Below are 17573 nucleotides of genomic sequence, written 5' to 3'. Positions count from 1 at the left end.
AAACCTGGGACATCACATATGTTGGTTAAACCTGTGACATCACATATGTTGGTTAAACCTGTGACATCACATATATGTTGGTTGAACCTGTGACATCACACATGTTGGTTAAAACTGGGGCATGTGAAGTACACAGACTTTAATCTCCGGAACATAAAATGCCACAGAACACATTTATACATTCATTTACGACAGAGGGATAGCGGTTTACAGACTTACTCACTGGCTAGACCTGATTTAACACCAGTGCACTTAGTCCAGTCTGAGGGGAACATGCAGGCACCTGCCACCCCCTGTCTGTCACATGGCAAATAGTGGCCATGACAGGCCGTCAGGGGCATTGTGTACGGCCCCCCTCACAGGCTTGACATGGACAGCGTGCTTGCAGAGCTTTGACGGCACAGGCAAAATGCAGAGAGACCTACCGTCGCCCATAATAGGAGAGCAGACGGGTCACACAAACAGGTGCACCTGTCAGTGCACCCAGGGAGATGTTTACTACTGGACTGCCACGTGCTGACAACAAGATCAGGGCTGAAGTGAATGAATTCTTCCTCGGTTCTCTTTAAATTATCAGATATGGTGTTTTTTATTTTATTTATTAACTGTATTATTTCTTCATACTTCATGTATGAAGTGTAATTGTCTGCAGAGACAGACAAACCACACATATACTGGGCCAACATAAACATAGCAGGACACGAGAGAGTAAAAATGACACTGGGGCTTGGCTCTGCCAAAAAGGAACAGTTGGACCTGTGACCTTGGTTGAGTCCTTGGTGGTGTGACACTGGAGAGAGGCTGATACACTCACATCTGCTGCTATCTCCTATTGCTTTGTGATATCAGTCCATATCAGCCTATTGGTAGCTTTGTAAGTATGTAAATCCTGTTTCATGTTAACGACAACGGGAATACACTCATGGTATATGAAAGTACCACTTTTTTGCAGGTTTAGGAAAAATATTTTGGAAAACACCAATATATTTGTTCACGGATGTATGGAAACACAACCTGTTACAATGAACAAGGTTTAAACGTTTTTTGAGAAAATGTATTGGTCCCAAATACCCTGTTAAGTTTTATACTAATCCTAAACAAAACTCTCCAGTAGCCTAACCGCCTCCCTATCCACAACTTAAGTGTCTAGGACACGCTGAGGCCACAAAGCTAATGGATTTCTCCTCAGGGACTTACCCACTGGGCCAGAGCTGGGGCCTGTTCCATTTGGCACTGCCAGCTCAGCGTTCCCCTGCATGCCACCTGAGGAGAGGCACAGAGTGAGAGGATCAGCCATCTGCAGGCCGTGGCCCACCCATGTGTGAGGAGCACAGTCGGAACAGGATAACACAGCACGCTTCATTAGCAGCAGCAGCCGCAGCACAGCTTTCCGGGCATAGCCACAGCTTCTGGGAACCACCGAATACTGAAGCCGAATAATGAATTCCTATTTTAACTGCCTTTTCTAAAGCTTTCATGTGATTCAATTACATGGAGTCTTCACTATCACGAGTGCAAGCTCACACGGGCACATGCAAACGTACACACACACACACACACGCACGCACGCACGCAGCCAGCCAAAAACACACTAACCTGCATTGCCAGCACTAGGGGGACGTTGGGGAGAGGCCATGTTCCTGGGAAGTTGTCCATGGGGCGTGGAGAGCATGCCACTGTCGCTGAGGGCCTGGGTGGCTGCAGCCAGGGCCTGCTGGGAAGCCAGGGAGCCTGCAGGGCTGTAGGCCTGAGCCAGGCTGCTGGGGTTGGCCACATGCATGGAGAAGTTTTGCTGAGGCAGACCGCTGGGCTGGAGGGACAATATAGGAAAATCAGACAATTAGCGATGGGTGAAAAAACTTCTTTGAACACTAGACAAGGCCAACATTTAAAATAGTATTTATTATTGAAGAATGTACATTGATGGATGTCATCAAATGATGTCAAACTATGTCCCATTACTATTTCTATAAAATCTCTAAATATAAAATGACATGGATAGACATGGTTTTGTGATAGAGTGAAGACATTGTTGCACAATCAAAACATTTGACATGCTCAAAACTGGTAGCATTAGCAGACCATTGCAGATTCAGTGCAATGAAGTTGTTAGTTGTAACATTAGTAAGTGATGGACATAATGGTGAAGTCATATACAGTACACTAGCATATACAGTACCAGTACAATAAACAATACAGTTGTATACTTTTAAACAGTGGCTAGGGAGTTCCAGAACGGCTGAAACTACTACCTGTTCTTTTGTGGAAGGTGAACTGGTTAAGGTGTAGCTAACATGAGACATGAAAAGAATGTTGTCATCTTTGCTTGTGACTTATGTCAGTGTCAAGAGTGATAAAAAATAAATAACAATAAAAACATTTGAGAGGGAGAGAAGTGTTTTTTGTTTTGTTTTTTTTGCCATAAAGCCAAGCAAAAACGTTCCATTCATTTACTTACGATTTTATGATTTCTCATCATATTATCAAACTCCTCATTAATCTTTTTATATTTCTCTTCAGTGTGAGGGGTGAGGACATAGGAGGCATCGGGGTCCGGGCTATCACAACCTCTGTGTTCTTTCTTGTTTAGCGCCTGTGGTGGACATCAACATAAAAGACAGGGAATCAACACAAAACGGCGGAGAAGGAAGGAGGTTGTACTTACACCACAGCGTCTGTACATAACAGCACTCTCTTCGTTTAGCTTGGGGAAGCGTTCGTCCATATCAGGGCTATGGCCAAAACAGTCGTCGGCCTCAGGACTGGCACAGTCATTATGGCCTTTGATTCTTAATTTCTGAAATAAAATGCGGGACATTTACACACTGAAATGCAGATTGGTGGTAGTGTGGAGGATTAATGACAAACTGTCCTGGCACAGTCCTGAAAACTGTCTTGAAACAGATAATAAAGCTTCCTGAATGGTAGCTTTTCCAAAACATGATGCTGTAAGTCAAAATTGTGTGAGTAGAGTATGAAAACATGTATTACTGTATAAATAAGTGTTCCTAAAAAGCTTATGCTGTGTTCACACCAAACGCGAAAATGTCCTAAAGTCAATGCAAACACGCGAATTATTCGCGTCTTTCGCTTGAGTTGAACATTTTCATTTTCACGTTTTAGAAGAAATGGAGAGAAAGAGTATTGTAGCTGTGTGGGCGTCCTCTGCTATACTACATTACTTCGTATTTGTTTATAGTAGTCTTTTCGGACATGGTTGACAACAAAAAATAAACAAAAATGAACGCGAAGTGAAAATTCACTTCACGTTTGGTGTGAACACAGCATTAGACCCCTATCTTATCATCACAATGTGACTGTCACAGAATCAAAGTAATTTCCTTCATGCACATGTGACCAAAAAGCAGCCCTTATCCAGAAGTTCAATGACCTCTGTCTGGGTGCTTCAGCAGGTCAGGTCATCGGTATTGTAGTAATGACAATCTCCTTTGGGCTTAGGCACCTGTAGGTGAAAGAGACTTGGAGTCTGCAACCGTTGTGTCTCTGTTAACTAATGAGGACCAACTCAAGCTGCGTGTCTGCCTACCCAGCAGCAATGTCCTGATATCAGCAACCCAGGGAGAGTAAGAAACAGCTGCTCTTCTATGACAGCTTTGACAACTGGGGGAGACTGACCCTGTGCCCCACCTGAGCACTGCTCTGCCCCCTCCCCGCCCCCTTCCCCCAATTCAGAGCTCATATCTAATTTCTCCTTTACATTATATCAAGTGGCACTTGAGTTGGAGGAATGAAGAGCATGGTTGAGTAGTGTGCCCTTTCCATTGCATGCTCTAGAATGTCTTCAATCTTGCATGCTTGTTTTCAATGTTCATAACAAGCTTTTCCCTTCCCTTGAAATGTATTTAGATGATAATTCTATCAAAAGCAAGCACTTAAAAAGGAAAAAAATCCCCCAGCCTATAACACCACATGTCCGGGCATGTACTGTCAATCCTGCTGGCTGTGCCTACTGCCTCCAGTAAAGGGACTCCATGAGCAAATGGCAGAGCAGGTGCCTCTCTCCATCCAGCACCTGTCATCTCCTCAGTGTCCCTGTGGCCAGCCGGGGGCCTTCAGTCCAGCCCCCTGGCCATAAAAGGACCTGGTCGGTCAACCCCTGAAGGTCAATGATCACACTGACACCCTCAGGACTGTGCTTGCATGAGATGTTTGAACAGTAGTGTCCAAGGCTAATTCTCATTTTAGTCATCATCAGTCCTAAAGGAGCATAAATACTTAATGAAGGGACAGACAATGCTTTAACTGGGTCGTTTCAGTCCTCTTTGGTATGTTAATGAGTTAAACAAATAGGGCAACCGCATGACACGCATCTGAACTATTCTTTACGTTGAGACGCTTCAAGTACAAAACATACACATTGTTTCAAGATTTAATGTTATTTAGCTTGTCTGAAGAGGGCAGGGAAAGTCTCTCTGGTTATTATCTCCAGACAGCTTGCCTCTCCCCCTCCCTCTGTTGTCCAAACTGACTGCTGTCACCACGTGAGTCTGCTTCTGGATGTAGAGCCTTCTTATCTATCTCTGCTGTGGAGATAGGGGCTGGTAGTGGGGGGGGGGGGGGGGGGGGATGAGATAGAGGACAGGCAAACAGGAGAAACAAGGTTGGAGGGGTGGGATTGCCAAGGTGGAGGTTTTGGGTGATCAGTCAGACACCAGTTACAAGTCACAAGTTCCAATTCTAGTAGAGCAAGCAGAAGCCATATTGTCTCTTTATTGAAGCTTACTCAATGTTTTGTAATTTGGATTTCAAGATAACTGAATGAGTCTAAATAGCAACAGCCATCCCTGCGTTGTTCCTGGCGGGGCAATCTGCAGCTCAGACTAGACAAAGCTGTTATCACCCACATAAACAAGACTCAATGGCCTCATATATTTTTTACCATCTGCCTATAACAACTTTTGATTTGGTTTTGGAATTTATTACTTGGCAGGGTGGAGAAGGGCAATAAAAAATAAATAAGTTGCTTTAAAGATTGCTACTGTGTTCGATTAATGTGTTTCCTACAATTGGAAAGGCATTGATCATCTACTCTAGGTACAGTATATAGTTAAGCCAAACTTATTAAAATAACTTTAACATCACCATATCAATGTGTCATACATGATGGATGCTAACATCACAAATACTGATTGTGAAATTGGATGTCTCCGATGCTTTCTTTGACCTCTGATTGCAGCCAAATCTCTCCAATCCAAGGGTCTGTGAAATACTACCCTTCTGCAGCTTTGCCCCTCCCTAATCTTTCCATTCTCACTGGCCTCTGAAATATTTATGAGTACAATTAAGAGTTCCAATAAGACAGCGATAGAGGAGAAAGAATGATGGAGGGAGAATGAGCACTATATGGGAAGAAGATCAGACAAATGAGAGCGAGAGCGTAGAGGAGAAGACTGGAGAGAAACGGAAACGAGGAAATGAGAGACAGAGAAAGAAAGAGAGCAGGATGTGAGACCAGATAGATCCCAGCCTGACCCAAAATCAATCACTGTGGCACAGCACACAATGCGGTCTTTTTTGTTTTGTTTTTTTTACTTTACAAAAGCACACCAAACAACATGACCGAGCAATGCCCTGGAATCACAATACACAAACTACCAACAAAAGTGTGTGCTCGTTAGATGCACACATCTAATTTCTTACCCGTTGGACACTTAATCCCTAATGTAAATGAATTCAACTCAATGCTACACCCCAGTGTTTAGTCCGGTTGCTAATGCCCTCAGTCTGGCCTAATCGATACAGTGACAGGAAGCTTCCATTAACCACAGTATAAAAGCCAATACACCCTTAGTTTTAATTCTAACAGCCAGGAGGACAGGAAAATAGTATGTGATTAAAGGGTTTTTTCCTTCTAAATTACAGTAAAGTAATAGTAAGAGTAAATATGTATGCACTGGTTTCAGAAGTTGGTCGTCTTCAATTTCTTGTCACGCTTGTACATGCAGAGAACAGGTGTACCGTATACAAGTGTCAGCTGTGCCGTGGGTCGAAGAATTACACCTGTTAACACAGATCTCACTGCTCCTCTTCAGCTCTCATCTTTCCATAACTCACTAAGCAGCGATCCTGCATGGGCGGCCTTCAGCAGTCCTGTCAGCCAGCCAGGACACATCAAACTACACAGCCTCCAGGGAGAGAGATCTATTGTCTACCACCACGTTCTGGGAAGTGCAAATCCACCTTGAAACCTGACCTCGGCCATACCATACTTTAGTGTAATGTGACAATATCTCCCTGTTAAGATTACTCTGTTCAAATGTGTGGATATGTACGGTGGCCAATCTGAGCAGTACCTCTCCCGATATGTTGCATAATAATTACGTACCTATTCAATTAAACCACTTGAGAGGGGTTGCAGTCCATCACCGTCTTCGGCAATGTAATGCTTTTGGGATTTATCAAATAGATTTAAGGTATTAAAAAAATGAAATACATAATTGGGAATTTGTGTCAAGGACTAGGGGTGGAGTCTGAAGCAGGGTGACCTTCCTAATTGGAGGAAAGATCAAGACAGTGACAGCACTCCTCTGGAATGACATCCAAGCAACTGGCCCTTAATTACTTCAGGCGTGGTCCTAACAGTCCAGCCTGGCCAAGGCACATGTCCACCATTTGGTTTTATATAGAGGACCGACTGCATTCCCAGACACTCACGCCTCAATCCCTGTTATTGCAAGTTATTAGTAGACTTTGCTAGCTCTATTTTGATCAGTCGTACTTACATGTGTGATTATGCTGTCTTGCTGCTCAAAATTAAAAAAACAATGATCAGTCTAGAAGTGGATCTGCAGAGAATATCCATGGAATATCCTTGACACCATACAAAATAAATGAGTGTATATAAGAACATCTTTCAATAGGTCAGAGAATAACTATAATAAGAAATCCAAAGTCTCTCTTGGACACAATGTTTGAGTATTTCTGGTATGAACTGACCGCATGGTGATATCATCAGGAACGATGGAGATGAAACAGAGCTCTGTTCACACGGAGCTGTCCCTGTGCAAACACAAATCTGTGTTAACTCCTCTTTAAATATTAAATCTAAATTTTGGAGCAAGCCATCTTCGTGGAACACGCTCTCAAAACAAACATGCGTAGATTCATCCCACTGTCAACACTACTACTGTTTGATTTGGTTTAAATGGCATTCCTAATGTTGTCCGTTCAAACTATCACAGATCACCTGAAGGAAGGGGGGGGGAGTAATATATCAAACTTATAATTCAGTATTGTATGATAGGTTAGTTATACTGTAATATACTCACAGTTCTATTGGAGACACTACTGCAAATACAGCATCAGTACATTTATGAAATAACATGTCATTTAGATTCCCTGTATCTCTACTGAAACTGAACTATCCACTTTACTTTACTGCTAGTTACATAATTATTTAAAAAAATCACTTTCCCATCAGTGTATCCCTTTATGTTGGTAATCCGATTACATAATGCTAGATAATATATGCAAGGTTTTTAGGGATTTGTGTGTAATTATTCAGGAATTTAGTAACAGGGTTACATAATTCTCTATTTTATTTGCAGAGTCACTACTTTGATACTTTTGATTTCATGCTAGTAATACTGACAGGGAGTATAAAGTGTCGATTTCTGTACGTGTGTCATGACATCACTGGCTTACAGCTAGTTATTTAAAAAAATGTATCTTAAAGTGTCTTAAAATACTTCAGGGACAAACCTCCTTTTAAAGTGGTATTTAACTGGCAAGTAGCTAAGCATGTGTATCCTACAGACATCTCAAATGTCAAAGCTGGTATTATCGGATCATGAAAGAAATCTGGACACTTGCCATGAATCCAACTGTAATACTCAGTGTTTTCACATCACAATTTCTTGATTTTATGTTGTCATTGGTGTGCATCAAAGACAAATTAGGCCTTCCCTGTGGATTAGCCTTTAGAAGTTGGCTTATCGCCCAGATGAGAGATGGCAAAAACACTGATAGGGCATGATGTTGCAATGCTAACTCTGACAGGGGTCGCTTTTTTGATGAAAGAGCGTAAATCTTCCAGGGGGCAAAAATCTTGGCACTCCGACCAACTACTTACAAACTCCACATATGGTAGCAGGCTATAGTTTAATAAAATATTTAATTTTTCCATTTATATTTTCCATTTATATTTTCCATTTATATTATCTTGTCCACACATCATGCTGCCCAAATGATTACATTGCATACTTTGGATGAAAACTCTGTACTTGGTGAAACTCAACTCTAATCGTAACCTCTGCCTCATTATTCTGACAGCAGCAATTGATCTGTCACACTAATTGACCAGCCTGGACATTGTATTGTTCATGCCTAACTGGCGTTCATTATAAAAGATGCAGTCCTACTGACTCACCACTCTCATCGGGGTTGACATTCAAACTTAATCTTTTCCATTCGGTTCCTTTATTACAGCACGTTCATGAGTAAAACCGTCAATCGGATATTTTTTCTTCCAAATATATGTGAAATTAAAATTGTAAATCACCAGTCTAAGCTTGTGCATAATCACAAATTTTTATAAAATGTAAGCTCCAAAAGAATGGAAATCAAACACTTCTTTCCTGCCATTCCCATTGATTTGGTTAGATCTATCGAGAGAAGCAAGGTTGAGATCTGCTGACACAGCTAAACAAAATGCAGCAACAGAATGTTGCAAATAGCTAAACAGTATGTAAAGTATAACCTCTCATTTTACAGTGTTTGTTTTCACTCGCTGTTGTATCAGCTTGCCGTTGTGGAAAAGCAAATCAGGAGCAGAAATAGGCAAATCCATCTCTGCCTAATGACCTTTGGAGAAGACACAGGTGGTTCTTGTCCAATGGGAGATGTTGGGTTTCATATCATAGGATGGACGGCGGCTTAGTTGATGATCTGTAGATTTGTATTTTGTAAACTGAGTATAAACTGTAATCATAAAAGAAAAAAGGAATCCTAGCATTGAGGCCAACGCACAATGCTTGACTAGCTTCACAAATCTTACATTTACATAAATGTAACGTTTACAGGAGGATGGTATCAATCTCATACTATCAATCACATACTTTACAGATACTTATTTCAGAGTTTCCAAAAGTGCAGAGAATTCTTGGATTAAACAAGTCTGAACAGAACGTCAAGTTGCACTGGGATCCTGTTTACGTGTAACAAGGCCAGCGTCAGTTTAATACAGTTTATATCCTTAACTATCAGCATGTGAACTCTATCTGAACAATGGAGAGAAGTGTTCTTTTACAGCTTTCAATCTAACTAACCTATACTCAATGAGGGAAGGAAGCATGCTTAAGGACAAAGGAGGGTCTAGTAGAGGTTGGGTTTCTCAAACAAGGCTTTCTTGTAACAGTGTAGACAGGGACAAAGTGTGTTATAGAATCCGACTTTCTACTTATCCATTTAGTGGATTGACCTGATAAACTCCTATAATCTGTAATGAATAAGAACATGTACATTCCAGAATCTTGTGTGTTCAGACATAAACATGACCATGAAAATATGTGCACAACATAACTCTTTTCTGAGAGAAGGTAACTACTGCCAGTTTAAACTGTTGGGAGGGACACTGAAAACAAACACAATTTAGGTTTGGGAAGTTTAGCTTCCTCTGAATTCTTGAATCTTTGGGTGTAAGGGTGCAATGGGTTGAGTTGAAAACTCTCTCAGTAAGGCAAACATTGCATTACCGTTACATAAACAGTGTGAACGTGAGTCATCTTGGCCATTCATTTTTAATGGAAGTGAGGCCAAGATCAGAAACAGGACTGCTCAGGGACCAGGACTGGGACTATGATGCAACAAAAAAACACGGTCGGCATGACACACGGTTGCATGACATTGACAAACCAATCAAATGGTTCACAGTGCACCTCTCTAACTTCTCCTCAGAGCTGACTTTCAAGGTTGACAACAACGGTTACAGGGCACACGCTGAACAGGCAGAGATGTCATCTTGCTCCCAACGTCTGTCAACATTGAAACATATATATGGTTTTGCTGGTATTCCTGACTATGCAGGGGTTGTTTGCTTTCAAACAATGATTTCAACAACGCTGGAGACCCTGATCACCCCACAGGTTTTGGGGCCCTACATGCAGTCCACGTATCGTTCAAGACTCTGTTCCTTGCGTTGTTTTCTTTAAGAACAGCATGTCACTATTTAGACCATGTGTGGAGAGCAACCAACACACCCCTGAGACACCATTTGTTTCAATTCCCCGCTGAACACTCATTCAAAAAAAAAAAAAACGATGATAACATTCAGGACTGCCAAAATTTGGAAATGGCAAATATTGGAGGATTTTCATGGGGATCCAAAAGTAAAGAATCTGTGCGTGTTGATACTTAGAAAAACAAACATGGCAGGGACATGGTGCTGCAGAGCGCTGAGCAGCTACACCCTCCACCCCCACGCCAGCGAGTATGGAACTAGCTTGGGGAAGGGGGTGAGGAGGGGAGGGGTGCATGGCTAATGAGGCTCTTTCCAAGAACAGGTTGCCATGGTATGGGCGATAGATTGAGCTGTTGTTTCCAAGGAAATGTATGAAGTTCTACACAACCTTTTGAAGCCATGTTCCAATCAGTCCAAGCTTAGACAGTGATATTTTCTACTGGGTGATCGTAGCATTGCTTAAACGGTTCAGAATTAGGAAATATGCAGCAACAACTAAATGCGTTGACACTTACCTCCACAATGTCTGAATTGGTCCTGCTCTCGTGGGGCTCGTTGTACTCGGTGTACTTGAGCAGCACTTTGTCCATGTCGGTGCTGGCGTACTGGAACAGCTTGTTGGAGCTGTTGAAGATGATCAGGGCTATTTCACAGTCACATAGAACGCTCAACTCGTAGGCCTTCTTCATCAGACCAAACTTCCTCTTGGTGAAGGTCACCTGAAGACAAACAGGGACAGACAGATATTGAAGTTGAGTAAAGTTCCACGATCAGCATCAAAGGCTCTTTTCACAATCGCGTTCAAGTAAGACCTTGCAAGTCTATGATCAAACTTTCAAGGTTAAATGAACAAAAATATATGATCAATATGATCATATGATCAAAAACACTTAACATTCAGCTGCCAGAGTTCTGCTGGAGAACAAGGTGCTGAAAATCAGGGCCTGACCAAAAATCTGGGTGACACTGACATAAACATAGCTTTATCCTTCAACAGCTGCTGTATCGCAAACTACTGACCCTTTGCAAAGAACAAGCCGATCACTTTGTTTCGACAGGAGCAGTAGAGGCTGACACTGTGTCTGTGTCAGCTGTTTGACAGTGAAAGGTCATTCAGCCATATGTAAAAAGGTGCCCACTAGGCGATATTGAGGAAGTAAAATGTGTTGGTGAGAAGGAGAGAGCTGCATTCAACAAATTGATCCAGTTGTAACACAACCCCATGTTTGAGAGAGTGTGAGAGATGAAGAGAAAGAAAGAAACAGAGTGAGAGACCTTGTAGAGATAGAGGGAGGGAGAGGTGTGATGCAAGAATGATGGAAGAGAGACACAAATGTTAGAGTGCTGACTATGGGAGCTGGCTATTTCTCCCATACGCCTATTTTCCTCTCTCCCACTCCACCCTTTGACTACTCACTATTTCCTCTTTATCACAACCAAGCCCCCGCAGTCCTGATGGTTAGAGAGCTCAGTGGCCGGCCCTGATAAGAAGGGAGTGGTCAGACTGTCTAGTCCCTGGTCCCACAGACAGCTGATCTACGGCAGATACTGTACCGGCGTACAGTATGACCGGAGATTAGAGTCACCCATAGCTCATTGTTATACTCCACCACTAATATCAGGTTCATTCTCATCTGGCGAAATGTAATGGACACTGGTGACTTCCAGGCGAAAAATGTGTGAGTCGATATGTCAGTTGCCCGCTCTTGGATGGGACGCTGGGAACACTGTTTCCCTGTGTTTCATCAAGATCAGACCACAGAGACGGGATCCTCACAGGCAGGGAGAACAGGAAATGCCTCTTTCCTGGGAAGAACACTGAGGCACTGAGAGCGGACCAGCAGTTGACTTCATCAAACAGAAATGTGTTTCAGAGAGCATCTCAGTCAGTATAGAGACAGACTTGACAGGCTAGCCCTGTCAAGGGGGGGGGGGGTAAAGCATGTGCCCGAGTGATTGGCTGGAGAGGAGTTCTGGTGGGAGGGGGGGGATTAAAGATGATGGTCACCGTCACTGGAGCATCCCAGCTATTTCCCACATTACAGCAGACAAGCTGGTAGGCAGATATACAGGATTCTGTCCATTTCATCCTGTCTATTTACATCTGCTTCTGGGAGGCCAATCAAAATACCCTAAAGTAATCAACCAACAAAAAGGCTATCATGGATTGTTTGACTAAAAAAGTCATTTCTAATTTATAGCACTTCACATAAAAGCAGAGATAAATATTAATAGCTTTCACACACCAATCATTTTCTTCATACATCTTTTAGTATAAGCCACCATGCATCATATGTAATAGATAACAGGTCATCTTATCTCCAGAGGACCTCACAGTAAGCTTGGTGACTCATCTCATTGTCCACTCTAAAAGCCTGTGTTGTGATTGGTGATGCTAACACTTCACATCAATGTAGACTCCAGCATGACCGTGTGAGCTGCCTCACTGGCCCAGCACCTTCATCACACCACCTCATACCACATAGAGATACGACTCCCATCAAGCATAACCCTTCTCGTTTTGAAATAGTTCTCTTTGATGACCCATGGAACCCATGGAGTCAGGGAAGGGATTGGAAAATGGCTACACATTCCTGTAGTTCATTTAATAACTAATCTTACCAGTGATTCTTATCACAGAATTTTTAAGTAGTTCACAGATTAGTTGCCAATTGAAACTTGTGGGGTTTTGTAAACATCACAGCTGCCACCTATAGCCTTTGCATTAGCCACTAGCATGTCAGTTTGTGTTTGGCATCGTGCTCAACGAAGCCTATTGATGACTGAAGACCTCTTACACGCTCATACACATACCTGGTATGGGGCTTTTAACTTGGGCACTGTGAGTAGCACTATGATATGCATGATGGTACTTTATCTTTACATATTTCATATCCCGGAGGCAGCCAAAAAAAGGCATCTTTAGTAAGGACCGGAAGGTAAGAGTCAGGTAGCTGAGCGGTTAGGGAATCGGGCTAGTAATCTGAAGGTTGCCAGTTCGATTCCCGGCCGTGCCAAATGACGTTGTGTCCTTGGGCAAGGCACTTCACCCTACTTGCCTCGGGGGGAATGTCCCTGTACTTACCGTAAGTCGCTCTGGATAAGAGTGTCTGCTAAATGACTAAATGTAAATGTAAGAGGACCACAGTATGGTAACATGCATGTTGAAGAGGAGCAAGTTTGAAAGGTATAGCGGGGCATTATTGATGCTGGAATAATTCTCCTTTTCATTAAGTTAGAATAAAGTACAGCTGCTCTATATTAGCAAAATGCCATTTAACACAAATTACGTTTTTTGCTGGCTCTGCTTAAAGCCAACCAAATATTTGGATGGGTAGGCCTCAACATTGCATCTCAGTGATTTGAATAAATATCCAAAAGGTCAAGAATCTAGAAGCCTTGATAACGATTATGCAAGTGGGGACTTCTTTTCACTACTCCAAGTGTATCTGTCTGTAATTAGCGTAGTTATAGTACAGCACATTCTTTTAATGTCAGGGTTATTAATTGCCTGTGGAGCGGCCACACAGTCAGAGCTTCTGCTTGTCACCACAACACCGCTAGTATGCTAATAACGATTCCCCTGAGTACAGTCGACAAGATGCCCCAGAGAGCTCAGCCTCGGAGGCTTGTTCCACATCGTCCAAAACGAGCAAACACTCATTAGAACCCCATAGAAAGCGATTTTTGCGATGAAAGTTTATGTAGATTTATCATGCGAGCATGACCTAGCTGGAGAAAATATCCGAAACTGTGCCGTTACGAGAATAAACTATTTGCTAAAGTGTTGTGTGTAGAAAGTTAGGGAGGTCTACTACTATTTTTATTTTTTATTTTTTTACTTTTCCTCGGTGGAGAAGCTGTGAGTCTGATTTGGGAGACGATCCTTGCAGCAGGTTCATTACAAATCTCCAACGGCTCTTATAGCAACATCCAGATACATGCTGTAATTCATGCTTCAGAGCGACTGCATGGAATCAAATCAAACTTTCATGCAGCGGTCAAAAATATAATATAATATAACGCTGAACCATACATTTAAAGTGACAGGGGTGCGTTGAAGTTTGCATACTACATCTATAAATGGACCCACCTAACAAACCAACATCAAATATAGATATCATATAGGCCTACAGATGCTTTTTTCCGGCCGCATCCCTATTTCCAGTCTAAGACAGAGGTCCAGACAGGCTGGTATTTGTTGTGCCGTTAGCATGGGTTATATATTTAGAGGAGGCAGACAGACAGAGTGGATTCCAGTGGGCTGTGTGGCTGGAGAGGGCGATGGTGAGGCAGGGAGAGAAGGCTGCTGTGTGTCCCTCTGACCCACCCTGCTAATGAGAGGGTGCCGTCCAGCCCGGGCTAACCCTAATTACTGCCCCAAGCATCCCAGCTGGTACCGCAGACAGGGGCAGCCAGCCTGCCTGCCTACCTTCCCAGCAATCGACAAGACATCCAGTATCCTACCACACCTTGCCTGAGAGGCTGGGAAAAACTGGGCCCACATCTTCACCATCCGTTCCACCACACCCTGTTTCAGGTTAACTTCAGCAGGGCGGATGGATAATGGACTGACGTGGGATTTGAATAAGTATGCATATTCTCAAAATTACTGAATAGGCATGCAACAAATAGTGAGGGTTTCTTTTCAGGTAGAGAAGTTTTGCTGCATAAATATGTGTTTCTAGGTGCCAGTGTGGATGCACACTAATAGATTTCTAGTCCACAGTTGACTGACTTCCAATTATCTTTTTAGGAGATAACTATACAAACAAAAAGACTATTCTGCAAAAATATAAGTCATTATAGAGAGAAAAAACATTGCTTGAGGTGTGAAAGAAACTGGCAAGTCTTGAGAAGACGGACTGAAAAATGATGACATATGAAGGTGACATGTGAAGGTGACACTGACCTGCCTGTTCCTCTCGTCCATGATTCGTGTGATCTGGATCTTCTTCCGCCCCATGGTGGGATCGAGTTTGATTTCTCTGACACCCAAAGAATATCAGAAACAACGTCTGTGTGAATATTCCAGAACGGATCCTTAACACATCGTCTCTCTGTCTTCACTTTGCCTCAACAACTGTGGAAAAAGAGACACGGAGGAAAAAGCTTGAGTCTGAAGTCGACACGTTTCCTTAACTTTTTACAATGAAAAGGAATCATAGAAAAACAAGTTGTGATTTGTTGTGAAACAAACAAAACAAAATGTAAACCAGTAAGCGTAGTTTGTTACCAACGTTAAAAAAAAAATCAATAAGTGTAGTTTGTTACCGACCTTATAAAATACATCCCCTCCGGTTTCATATATTTATCTCCATTCTTATCCTTTCAAACTGTCTTTTGCACCAGAGCTCAAAGCTAATCCTACTTATTCGAACAACCAACACTACAGTCTGAGAAGGATTGTGCAGCTATAGATCCCCAGACTGACGTTCCCACCTGAGCAGCTAACTGTCCCACCTCTCCTCAGAAGTCCTTTGGCTTCTCAGCCTTGCCCCAAGTCCCTGAGCCCTTCCCTAATCTCATTGAATCTAAAGAGGTACACAGAGGCAGGTCAGGGCTGGGTGAAGGGGGTTTATCCAAACGACACCCCCCCCGCCACCACCCCCTCCCTCACCCCAGGATTATAGCAGCACGTGGAGCCAAGATCCAGGACCTGAAGTGCAGTCCGGAGCAGACCAGCAGATACTATGACACCAAAGCCATCTTATGACAGAGCTGATTTATAGGGTTTGCAGATGATGTATGTGTTCTATATGATTTACTATCTCGGTGACTAGAACAGATGGTTGAAGAAGACCAATCTGTTTTGCATTTTACAGTTTGTATGATCTAAAGAAAAGTTTTGCTATATTAATATTTATAGAAAGTGTACACTACCTGCTGATGGACTAAACATATGTTTAAGGCTTTGTGTACGGTATAAAAGACAGTATTACAGTGTGTACTTCTTGGAAGTGCTAACCAGAAAGTTGCTGCATACAGAGATCAATACAGATGTAATATGTCACTATAGGAGAAACTACATCTACTTGACATAAAAATCAATATGACCCTAAGCCCACTCACATTCCCCACTGTAAGGAAAATCAACACCAGGCGGCAGAGGGAAGCACAGACTTCAATGAGAGCCTGACAGTGTACCGTAAAATCTCACGATCTATGCACAGCAAACATTATCCTGCCCATGTATGTCATTAAACACTATGGTTGTTGTCTACAAGCTGTTGTTATGGAGTATTAATCAATAAAACTGGGTTCTCTTCTCAAATAAACATGTATAGCACTACACAACACAGCATCTAATCCATGAGCTTCAAAACCTTTGTAACCTTTGTCGGTACTTCCAAAGACATCACATCCTCTCCTTCCAAAACAAACTACTTTTTTTTCTTCTAAGTGTGATATCCGATTCTACAGGAGTTTTGAACTGCGGCTTTGCAAGAAAATGTTCAGAGTTTGGTATTCAGTTCGCTTGTTCAGAGATCTATAGACGGAGGCCATTTCCATTAAAATGCTTCTCTATCAAACAAGTGCTGAACAACAACACAATAGTCTTTATTAACATTTAGCCTCACAACAAAAATTGCAATTTTCTATGTTCACATTAGCATAGCACAAAAACATCTTACACAACCCCACACAAGTCAACTATTGCAAACTTCCGAGTGTCTGTGAGGAACAAACGTTATGTTTGGTGAACTCTACGCTCCAAGGAAACCTTCTTAATCTTTTGTCAATCAGTAAAATCTTATTGAGCCGTCAAAGCGTGTCCATGCGAGCCCTTCTTCCTGTCGCAGACCTCTGCATCCTACCACATGCTTTGCACAGCCCACTCTTGGAGCTTCCTGCTCCCAGGCAACTTCCTGTTTTTGTGTCCTCCACGGTCCGACCATGGCAGAGTGGAGATCAGTGGACACACCTCCCCTGACATCTTTTCCCTTTTTCTTTTCCTGACCTAACCCCTCGTGACTAAACAAGAACAGCAATGTCCGGTGTGTGCTACAGGGCTGCTTGTCCTCAGGTTGTTGTTAAATTGTTTAGTCTCGGCTTTTCATATGTAAACTACAACAATTGCAAGTTTTTTTTTTGCTCCCAGTAGTGTGTGTTAGTGGTGCCTTTAAAATACAGCCTAGATTTGGTGGAAACACAGTCACCCATTTTGGTCAGAGTTCAAGCCTGACAGTCATGCAGATGACTCATGTTATTATAGCTCAGGGAGAAGGATTTGTGGTCTAAGTAGCAGTGGAGAAGAGTGTGAAGTGGAGGGGTGGTAATGTTGGTCTCTGATGTGAACCAGACACACAGCTGATCCCTGACAATAACCCCCCCTCCCCCCACCCCATCACCACATTCACCACTGTTCCTCCAC

The 17573-nt window shown here is 42.6% G+C and overlaps 1 protein-coding gene across 14 annotated transcripts in view; it reads right to left on the bottom strand.

The window, feature by feature from the left end:
* The window catches only part of LOC134028552 (myocyte-specific enhancer factor 2A-like), a 35085-nt gene that overhangs the window by 8213 nt on the left and 9299 nt on the right, over window positions 1-17573 (bottom strand). For 4 of the 14 annotated variants that reach the window (XM_062472173.1, XM_062472175.1, XM_062472178.1 and 1 more), the window contains exons 3-7: window positions 15111-15281; window positions 10714-10917; window positions 2459-2593; window positions 1597-1810; window positions 1198-1263 (exon numbers count right to left, since the gene is read on the bottom strand). In XM_062472173.1, coding sequence (XP_062328157.1) covers window positions 1198-1263; window positions 1597-1810; window positions 2459-2593; window positions 10714-10917; window positions 15111-15164 — 673 coding nt within the window. In that variant the 5' untranslated portion in view covers window positions 15165-15281. Of the gene's footprint in view, window positions 1-1197; window positions 1264-1596; window positions 1811-2458; window positions 2594-2665; window positions 2798-10713; window positions 10918-15110; window positions 15282-17573 lie in introns of all 14 variants that reach the window. The other 10 variants (XM_062472176.1, XM_062472177.1, XM_062472180.1 and 7 more) reach the window with 4 other exon arrangements.

The sequence above is a fragment of the Osmerus eperlanus genome, chromosome 10 (assembly GCF_963692335.1).
Source record: "Osmerus eperlanus chromosome 10, fOsmEpe2.1, whole genome shotgun sequence".
Lineage (NCBI taxonomy): Eukaryota > Metazoa > Chordata > Actinopteri > Osmeriformes > Osmeridae > Osmerus > Osmerus eperlanus.
The sequence above is the reverse complement of the archived record's forward strand: the minus strand, read 5'-3'. Positions and strand labels throughout refer to the sequence as shown.